Raw genomic sequence first — 9,998 nt, 5'->3', positions numbered from 1 at the left:
CCTCCCCCAATCCGTTTTCATTGGCTCCCATGGTGAGTTTATTTCTCTTTGCCGGGAGATTCTGGCCTACTTTGGACCGGTCCTGGGGCCGGGTGGAGTGGGGATGCTCCTAGAGCTTTGAGGGACCCAGCACCAGCTCTCTTCTGGCCCCAGCTGGGAGTCCCCGGTTCGTGCCAGCTGCTCGTGCAGTGAGTGGCACATCTGCTCCGGTCTTGCCCACCTCCAGCTGTGAGGGCACCCTCCAGCTGCTGTGGCTGCCCTCCACCTCCCTGCAGCTGCGGGGCTCAGACCCGCGCGAGGAGGCTGCGACAGGGGCAGGTGCACAGCGCACACAGCACTCCCCAGGTTTTCTTCTGCTAATGTACATTGAGGCTAGAGAAAGATGATGTGAGCTTTATGTGACATGTCCTTTAGACTTCAATTCATTGGGGGAGATGAAGACCCTCCTAAAGATGTAGTCCCCATTCCTAGCCCGTTATCATTTTGGAAAAGCCCCTTGGGAGCGGAAGCACAGGCGGATTCTGCGCTGTATCCCTCCCCCACTTAATGTTGTTTCTCTTCCGTCAACTCCCACTCCCACCCCCCACCCCCATCCCCGCAATAATCCCAGACTTTCTATGGCTTCCCTAGTACTATTAAGGTTGAAAGACTGGTGTGTGTGGCGCTCGTATTAAATCACTTAAGTTTAACTGGGGTTTCCGAGACTTCGGAGAAAGGAGTCTGTACCCCCAAGTCCCATCTCTATGCCAAAATAGTCAAGGGGTGGCTCTCGCTCTTGGCTTTCTGTATGACATCTGTCCTTAAACAGAAAGGTCCAGATCCAGCGCACTTCAATGGACCCCCAGGGCATCCTGAAGGCATTTCCCAAGCGAAAGAAAATTCATGCAGATCCATCATCAAACGCACTTGCAAAGATTCCCAAAAGGGAGGCAGGAGATGCTAGAGGTGAGCCCGTCCGCCCCCAGACCTCATATACTGGAATTCTCAGCCTTCCTGTTTTCAGTCAGAATCAGATAGCAGGAATGGCCTTACCTGTGAGGGGCCAAGATCTCTTTGTACATACCTTGTATCAGTTTCGGTTTCTGTCCTTTTCTCTTGTTTAGAGTCTCAATGTAACCTTGACCTTGCTGACAATCACCTTAAGCCCCGATCCTCCTGTCTTGACACTGCCAAGTGCGAGGCTTACAGGTGTGCGGCACCACATTCAGCCGGCACTTTGTCCTTTGATTTTGTTTTTGTTTGTTTTTTTGTTTTTCCGAGGCAGGGTTTCTCTGTGTAGTCCTGGCTGTCCTGGCACTCTGGCTCTATAGACCAGGCTGCCTTCAAACTTGAAAAGCAAAACAAAACAACAAAAAAGGAAGTTTGCTGTATGTTTGTGGTAGAATTCCTTGAAGGCATTTTGTTCACTGGATGGCAGGAAAATGAAGGGAGGTGACTTCAAACAATTCGTTATATCTAAAACTTTCTCAACTCACTGACGTACAACCTGTAATTCCAGCACTTGGAGAGGCAGAATGAATCAGAAACTCAAGGTTATCCTCTGCAACATAGTGAGTTTGAGCTAGCCTAGGCTACATGAGACCCTGTCTCAAATAATAGTGCAATAATAATAATAATAATATTATTATTATTATTATTATTATTATTATTATTATTATATAATGGTAATAGCATTTGCGTATCCTCTTCCCAGGATGGCTGAGCTCCCTGAGGGCCCACATTATGCCCACTGGCATTGGGCGAGCCCGGGCTGAACTCTTTGAGAAGCAGATTATCCAGCATGGTGGCCAGGTGTGCTCTGCCCAGGCCCCAGGAGTCACTCACATTGTGGTGGATGAAGGCATGGACTATGAACGGGCTCTCCGGCTCCTCAGACTGCCCCAGCTGCCCCCTGGTGCTCAGCTGGTGAAGTCAGCCTGGCTGAGCTTGTGTCTACAGGAGAAAAAGCTGACAGACACGGACGGATTCAGCCTTTCCAGCCCTAAGAGGTCGGCTGCCCTTAGCCTTTCTCAGGTGTTTGTTGATAATAACATTTGAGTTTCCATTGAGTTATTAAAAAAACAACTCCTACTTTTTAAGTTGGACATACCAAGGTTTCAGTGTAGAGGAAGACTGGGGACAGAGGCAGGTGAGACGTTTGATATTCTAACTGCCTGTGACCTCCCCCTGCCCTCTAGGTCCTTGAATGAACCACAGCCCAGCAAGTCAGGCCAAGATGCTTCTGCTCCTGGCACTCAGGGGGTTCTACCCAGGACAACGCTCTCTCTTTCCCCTCCTTGTACCAGAGCTGTATCTCCTCCCCCAAAGGCAGAAAAGCCACCAAAAACCCAAACCCAGGTGAGGAGCCTTCCAACTCAGGGTGCTGATCACAGAAACGGAAGGGCCTGGATTTTATACAGAAAATTCTAGGTATCTCTTGATTGTGCACCTGTCTGTCTCTTCCCAACACTTATCAGTCCTGCGTTCACCAAGTTATGTCTGCCATATACCACGGGGAAGCCCAGGGCTGGGTTCTAGAGGAGCCCCTTGGAACCTTTTCCTCCAGTCAAAGCAGGAGACACCTACCCACCAGACAACTCTCTCTTCTGAGGAGGGCCCAGATTTATTGTGTTCTTCTGTTCGCAGCTCAGCTCAGAGGATGAAGCCAGTGATGGGGAAGGGCCCCAGGTTAGCTCAGCAGATTTGCAAGCCTTGATCAGTGGGCACTACCCCACTCCCCCTGGGGAAGATGGTGGGCCTGACCCAGCCCCAGAAGCTCTGGGTAAGTGGGTCTGTGCACAGCCCTCAAGCCAGAAGGCAACTAATTACAACCTGCACATCACAGAGAAGCTCGAAGTGCTGGCTAAAGCCTACAATGTCCAGGGAGACAAGTGGAGGGCTCTGGGCTATGCCAAGGCCATCAACGCCCTCAAGAGCTTCCACAAGCCTGTCAGTTCCTACCAGGTACTTGGGGGTTGGGGAAGAGGTTTCCTCTTTACTCAGTAGTGGCTAGTGATTAACTAGTGATTAACTGTAGTCACCAATGGGCATCAAATTTCGTGGTTAGGATTATATAATGGCTGGGATTTACACACAGAGACAAACTGATAAAAGAAAAAAACAAAAACAAAAACAAACCAAGATAATAGAAAACAGACCAGCAAAATTGTTAGGACTAGAAAGTGGGTGCTTAGGGGTTTATTACACTGTTTCCTCTACTTCTGTATTCTTATATGGTAGTTTAAAGCCAGGCATGGTGATTCATATGTTACCCGTTGATTGTGGACTCTAGACAAGTTACTCTGTCAGTTTTCCAGTCACTTGAAAGGAATTAACTGTAAGCCATTCCCAGTGGCTTTGTAAGGTTGGAAGATGGTCCCACTAGCACAGAATGACATACAGTAAGCCCTCAGGCAGCACGGTGCAGTGAGTCCCCAGTCAGGCAGTGCAGTGAGCCCCCAGTCAGGCAGTGCAGTGCAGTGCAGTGAGCCCCCAGTCAGGCAGTGCAGTGAGTCCCCAGTCAGGCAGTGCAGTGAGCACCCAGTCAGGCAGTGCAGTGAGCACCCAGTCAGGCAGTGCAGTGCAGTGAGCACCCAGTCAGGCAGTGCAGTGAGCACCCAGTCAGGCAGTGCAGTGCAGTGAGCACCCAGTCAGGCAGTGCAGTGCAGTGAGCACCCAGTCAGGCAGTGCAGTGAGCCCCCAGTCAGGCAGTGCAGTGCAGTGAGCCCCCAGTCAGGCAGTGCAGTGCAGTGAGCCCCCAGTCAGGCAGTGCAGTGAGCCCCCAGTCAGGCAGTGCAGTGAGTCCCCAGTCAGGCAGTGCAGTGAGCACCCAGTCAGGCAGTGAAGTGCAGTGAGCCCCCAGTCAGGCAGTGCAGTGAGCCCCCAGTCTGGCAGTGCACTGCAGTGAGCGCCACCTCCCCCCAGGCAGTATGGTGTAATGAACCCCCAGTCACACAATACAGTGCAGTGACCCCCACCAAGACCCCTGCAGACAGTGTGGTTCAGTGAGCCCCGTAAGGCAGTGCAGTGCAGTGCAGTGAGCACCACCCCCCACATACACACACTGCAGGCAGTACAGCTCAGGGAGCCCGCAGGGAGTGTGGGTGCATAGTTGTGATATGGTGGTTGTGGTGGTGACACTGAGCACTGTCATTTTCTCTACATCTTTTTGTGGTTATTCTTTTATCTTTTCTTTTGGGGACAGAGTCTCTCTGCAGAGCCCTAACTGGTCTGAAACTCACAGATTGCTGCCTGTGCTTCTGCCTCTGCCTCCAGGGGTTCTGGGACTTAAGGCAGGCCTGGCCATTTTCTCTACTTCTCATTGCTGGTCTCTGGGAAGCAAAGGACAAGCATATGGTTGCTGGGCTGGCTGCCGGGCAGATATTCTGCTGAAGGAGGCAATCCCCCTTCTGGCTGTCTTGTCCCTGCCTCTTCCTCATCCTCCTCTGTGTCTCTTCCCCGATAGGAGGCCTGTAGCATCCCAGGAGTTGGCAGGCGAATGGCAGAGAAGGTCATGGAGATCCTGGAGAGTGGGCATCTGCGGAAGCTGGACCACATCAGCGACAGCGTGCCTGTCTTAGAGCTCTTCTCCAACATCTGGGGAGCCGGGACGAAGACTGCCCAGATGTGGTACCATCAGGTCATACCAGCCCGTCTGCCTCTTGAGTCTTGCTGTTACAAAGCCTCTGCCCTCACCCCTTCCTGTTCACCTGCCAGAGCCTGGGTCCCTCTGTTTTCCCACCCTGGGTCCTCATGGGAGTGAAATCCAACTTCAAGGACAGCAGAGCTCACACTGGTCCCCCTCTGGTCCCCATCCCGTCCCCAGAACAGGAATGTGGCTTAGTGTCCTTGACCTGTGGACAGAAACTATAAACACATTCCTCACAGGCAGCAATCTGTGAGTTCCAGACCAGTTAGTGCTCTGCAGAGTAACTCTGTCCCCAAAAGAAAAGATAAAAGAATAACCACAAAAAGATGTAGAGAAAATGACACCACTACAACCACCATATCATAACTATGCACCCACACTCCCTGTAGAGTCCCACGTACCAGCAAGGGACCTTCTGTTGTTGTGTTTGTTTGTTTTTTCGTTTTTGTTTGAGACAGTATCTCACTGTGTAGCCCTGCCTGGCCTTGATCTGCCTGGCTTCAGCAATCTAAGGAGCCGAGGCTCGGGGCTCCATGTCTGGAACAGTGGCTCTCACGCTTGGCCAGGCCAAGGATGATCTTGGGAGTTAGTAAGAGTGAAGCTCAGATCCATTTTAGACCAAGGAGTGAGGGACCAGCATCCCCAGATCATGACATGTCCCATTGAATAGAGGCTGTACCTGGTCGGTCCTGCCTTATGTCTTCCTGACGGCTGCTATGACAGATACCTGTGCCTTCTGGCCTGTTTATTAGTCCTGGGTCCTCATAGCCTCCTTTCTGGCTGCTTTTCTCCAGGGCTTCCGAAGCCTAGAAGATATCCGAGGCCTGGCCTCCCTGACCGCTCAGCAGGCCATTGGCTTGAAGCACTATGATGACTTCCTGGACCGCATGCCCAGGGAGGAGGCTGCAGAAATTGAGCAGATGGTAGGTACAGCTCCCGAGCCCTAGCTGGGCAATCCCACAGGTAGTGGGAGTTAAGAGGTGTGTACCAGAGCTGTAGGCCCAGGGAACCCCAGGTGGGGTAGGCACTGCAATGCCAGTCCTATGGTCTCAAGGTCAGAGAGCACGAGCACTGGGCACTGGTAGCCTAGCATGGGGCAAGCACAGCCTCGAGGCTCAGATATGGGGTTCAGAGGGAGCACTGCTGAGCATGCCCAAGGCCCTGCTTCCATCCTCAGCATTACAGAAAGGAAATAAAAAAAAAAAAATCTAGTTGGCAGAGAAATAAGGTTTGACCAAGTTAAAGGTTCAGCTTAGAGCTAGGGGCTACATCTTTAAGTTCATGTGCAGTGTTGAGTCGAGAGAGACAGGGTATACCAGATGTCTGTTGTTTGATCAGCTGGTGTGTGGGCAAGGGTCTCAGTGGGTGTTAGATGGATCAGCTTGTTAGCAGAAGGATCTGAGAGACCTAAAGGAGGAAGAATAAGCCTCACCAGCTCCCGTAGATGGAGCTAAGGAACCAGTGCTGGATGGATAGACCTATCCGCTGAGGCAGAGCCCGCGTCCTTAGGCCTCTACTGGCTTGCTCTGCAGTGCCCTGGGTGCGTCCCCTCAGCTTAGTATGAATCTTGAGGATAGAACTGGGACAAAGGCCATGTGCTGTCTTGGGAGAGAACCACAGCGGTTCCAATGCGGACACTGCACTCAGCTATGTGTCCGGGCACAGAGCATGCCCTAGTCAGACGACAGCTCCTAGCCCATCAAAACAGACCAGCTTCCCCACTGCAGCCTGCCCACAGGTATGGCTCCAGCTATGGGGATTCTTTGGGATTTCTCATCTAGGCAGTCTCTTCCCATTCTCCTGGAAGCCCAAGAAGGGATTGAAGGCATTAGCAGAACTACTTGTCAGGGGAATTGAGGTGTCCTGTCCATGAGCATCCAGGGCCCCTGAAACTTCAATGTTGCACAGTGGGGGCGGGGTACATCTACATACAGAAGGCCGATACAGCATCTGTCCGTCCAGTGGGGGCTTACTCTTCAGTCTTTTAGGGCTCTCAGACCCTTCGCTAACGGGCCAGCCTCAGCCCTCCTATAACTGTGTGGGCAGCTCCTGTCCTCCCCTTCCCTCAGATGCAGTGGTATTTCGTGCTTCATTCTCTCCCAGCCGGGTTGGAGGCTCTCTGCCAGCCCCCTGCCTCAGGCTTTAACCCTGAGCTCCCACACACTGCCGTCAGATCCAGATTCATAGGCTGCTCCAGCTGTCTGTATATTGGTGGAGTTTCACAGGCCTCGCCACTGGATAAGGGCTGGGGCCAGAACCCAAGGAGTGTTATTTCTCTTATACAGAGGCCTTCTGCTGAGGTAGAACCAATGTCCTCAGGCCTCCACAGGCCCCCGGTACATCCCCTCAGCTTGGTATGAATCCTGGGGATAGGGCTGGGACAAAGGCCGTGTGCTGTCCTGGGAGGGGCCCACAGCCTTTCACTCCTTGCTCTTCCCCAGGTCCGAGTATCAGCCCAGGCCTTCAACCCTGGGCTGCTGTGTGTGGCCTGTGGCTCTTTCCGTCGAGGGAAGGTGACCTGTGGGGATGTAGATGTACTTATTACTCACCCCGACGGCCGGTCCCACCAGGGCATCTTCAGCCCACTCCTCGACAGCCTTCGGCAGCAAGGTATCCGCTCTGTCTTTGGGTGAGCAGGCTACAAGTGGGCAGCCACCTCAGGTTGTCACCTCCAAGTTCTCAATTTGAGACATGCTGTAGGGGAAGGGCTTTGCAAGACTCGACCCCTCCTGGGGCCAAAGACAATAAAACAGATGCCTGACATCCCTGTAGGTGGAGGTCTCACCCAGTGTACTGTCCACATTCCACAGAAGAGGAATTGGGCCCAGAGGGGCGGGGTCACTCAGCTCAACACACAAATAAGCAGGGTACGCTGGGAGTAAAGGATGTCTGAGAGGGTAGGACAATCAGGCCTGGCTCCTTGCCCTACTAGACACCCTTGTATTAACCAGGGTTCCTCACAGATGACTTGGTGAGCCAGGAGGAGAATGGCCAGCAGCAGAAATACCTGGGTGTGTGCCGGCTCCCAGGGGCCGGGCAGCGCCACCGGCGACTGGACATCATCGTGGTGCCCTACAGTGAGTTTGCCTGTGCCCTGCTCTACTTCACCGGCTCTGCCCACTTCAACCGGTCCATGAGAGCTCTGGCCAAGACCAAGGGCATGAGCCTGTCAGAGCATGCCCTTAGTGCTGCTGTGGTCCGGAACAGCCAAGGTGTCAAGGTCGGGGCTGGACAAGTGCTGCCCACCCCCACAGAGAAGGACGTCTTCAAGCTCTTAGGCCTGCCCTACCGAGAACCGGCTGAACGGGACTGGTGACATAGGGTTTGGGCAAGGGAAGCCACGTTGGATGAACTAACTGCCTCATCTGCCACCCTCTTAGCTTTGCCTCACTCTGTCCGTCACCACTTGCCCTTACTGAGCCAAGCTAGGAGCTCTAGGGCCTGTAGGAAAGAGCCAGTCTGATTGTGAGCCTGCCAGCTCTCTCCTGGACAGGATCATGCTGCGGTCCCCTCTGCTCCCCTCTGCTCCCTGTTCAAGCACAGCAGGTGGCTGGTTTCAAGCTGGTTTCCTGTACTGCAGGCCTGGTTTCCTGTACTGAAGGCCTGAGCTTCCCTTTCCACCCCAAGACTGATGTAGACATAGGGGGTCAGGAGAGGCTGCAGGAAGAGAGGGAGGCAGCTGTGGGCCCAGCATCTTCTTCGGGCCTTCACGGTAGAGAAAGCTATGTGGATTCCCTCACCCGCCCACTTCCTGTGCAGCTGGAGCTGCTGGGGGTGGCCTGCCCAGACTCTGTGAGAGTGGCTTCTAAGGGCCCTGGAGCCTAATAAAGTGCTTCTGACATTCAACTTGCCTGCTGTCTGTGAGCTGTGCTGACCTCACCTGTTGTCCTCCATTCCTGCAGGACCAAGATGGGGAGGGGCTCATTGTCAGAAACCCACTAACTACCTTCTAGCCAGGCCTGGCCGAGTCAGATCCTGAACCCAAAATGGGGTCTGGGGTTCAGGGTAAGAGAATCAGAGTCAGACACAGAGGTCCCCTCTCGGTCCTCCCTGTGGCCCGAAGATGGGACTCATGTGGGACATGAGCAAAGGTGACACACTTGTAAGAAACAGAGACAACACCGGGGATAGTAATGGGAATTTGGGAGTTACCTGAAGAGGAGGGGGGAATTGGTAAGGAGATGACCATGTAAGAGGGGTCACGAGACCTTAGGAACCAGTCGTAGGAAGATGCTGGGGTTGGGGAGATCTGGTTCCACAGTTTGATTGGTGGCCCAGATGGGAGTGAGTCCGCAGTGTACAGCATGCTTCTGAGTTGGGCATTGCAGGACAGGGAGAGCAGGCAGAGGTGGGGATCTATCTGGAAGGAGGTTTAAAAATCGATGGACCCAGAATCAGAAGGCTTCCTGGAGAGACCCCAGGACCCTACTGGGAGATGGTGAGGTAGAACAGGAGTCAAGCTTAATCCCAGATGCTAACTTTAGTCTACAGAGTATGAAAGGAGTGTGTGTGTGTCTGTGTGTAGAAGGGTGTGTGTGTCTGTGTTTCTGTGTATGTAGAAGGGTGTGTATGTCTGTGTGTGTCTATAAAAGGGTGTGTGTGTGTGTGCGCGCGCGTGCATGTGTGCGTGCATGTGTGTGTGTGTGTGTGTATGTGTGTGTGTGTGTGTATAGAAGGGTGTGTGTGTGTTTCTGTAGAATCCCAGAGTTGGCTTTTGCTTCCTTGATCTCAATCCTGGCCTCTATCTGGGCAGCGGCACACACCTATAATTGCAGATACTCAGAAAGCAGGAAAAGTCATAAGTTCTGGGTTAGCCTGGACTATGTAGGAAGTTCAAAGCACCTCAAAGAGAATAAAACAGTTCTTGAGATCAGACCTCCATCTCAAGCCCATATCGCTAACAGCAAAGCGGGAGGACCACACTGGAGTGAGTCTGTGCTGGGGAAAGCTCCTCATAGTCCTTACCAAACTGAGAAGTTGCCATGTCTAAGAACCCAACACTTCCGTGGGGTGCCAATCTTCCTGCAGACTTTCTTTTCTGCATAGAGTGGCTCCTTTTTGTTTGTTTGGGCTTTGTTGTTGGCTATCCCAGAACTGGTTCTGTAGACCAGGCTAACCTCAAGCTCAGAGATCCACTTGCCTCTGCCTCCTGAGTGCTGGAATTAAAGGTGTGCACCACCACTGCCCACTTTAGCTACTGGTTCTTTTAAGCCTCCAAGTCTACAATTTTTTCCTACAACAGTGGTGCACCAGTACTGTAGGCCTCCTGGTCTCTCACTCTACATGGGTGAGTGGGCCCTGCCATGAGTCAGGAGACCGATGACTTGTCGCTGTGGAAAAGGGAGGCCCCAGCCCTCTTTTGGGCTGCCGT

The 9,998-nt window shown here is 52.9% G+C and overlaps 1 protein-coding gene across 2 annotated transcripts; it reads left to right on the top strand.

Annotated features, from left to right (window-relative positions):
• Positions 1 to 12: 12 nt before the first annotated feature.
• On the top strand, positions 13 to 8,473 carry Poll (DNA polymerase lambda). Of its 2 annotated transcripts, NM_001014168.1 has the most exons (9): positions 13 to 32; positions 809 to 945; positions 1,694 to 1,988; positions 2,178 to 2,337; positions 2,626 to 2,943; positions 4,445 to 4,618; positions 5,422 to 5,550; positions 7,069 to 7,237; positions 7,579 to 8,473. In NM_001014168.1, the coding sequence occupies exons 2-9, from the start codon at positions 834 to 836 to the stop codon at positions 7,941 to 7,943; spliced, it is 1,722 nt and encodes a 573-aa protein (NP_001014190.1). In that variant the 5' UTR covers positions 13 to 32; positions 809 to 833; the 3' UTR covers positions 7,944 to 8,473. The 2 variants fall into 2 exon arrangements, with proteins under 2 accessions (NP_001014190.1, XP_063124819.1); XM_063268749.1 differs by lacking the exons at positions 13 to 32; positions 1,694 to 1,988; positions 2,178 to 2,337; positions 2,626 to 2,943 and adding an exon at positions 3,159 to 3,161 and having other exon boundaries at positions 883 to 945.
• Positions 8,474 to 9,998: the final 1,525 nt, after the last annotated feature.

The sequence above is a fragment of the Rattus norvegicus genome, chromosome 1, assembly GCF_036323735.1.
Source record: "Rattus norvegicus strain BN/NHsdMcwi chromosome 1, GRCr8, whole genome shotgun sequence".
NCBI lineage: Eukaryota > Metazoa > Chordata > Mammalia > Rodentia > Muridae > Rattus > Rattus norvegicus.
The sequence above is the reverse complement of the archived record's forward strand: the minus strand, read 5'-3'. Positions and strand labels throughout refer to the sequence as shown.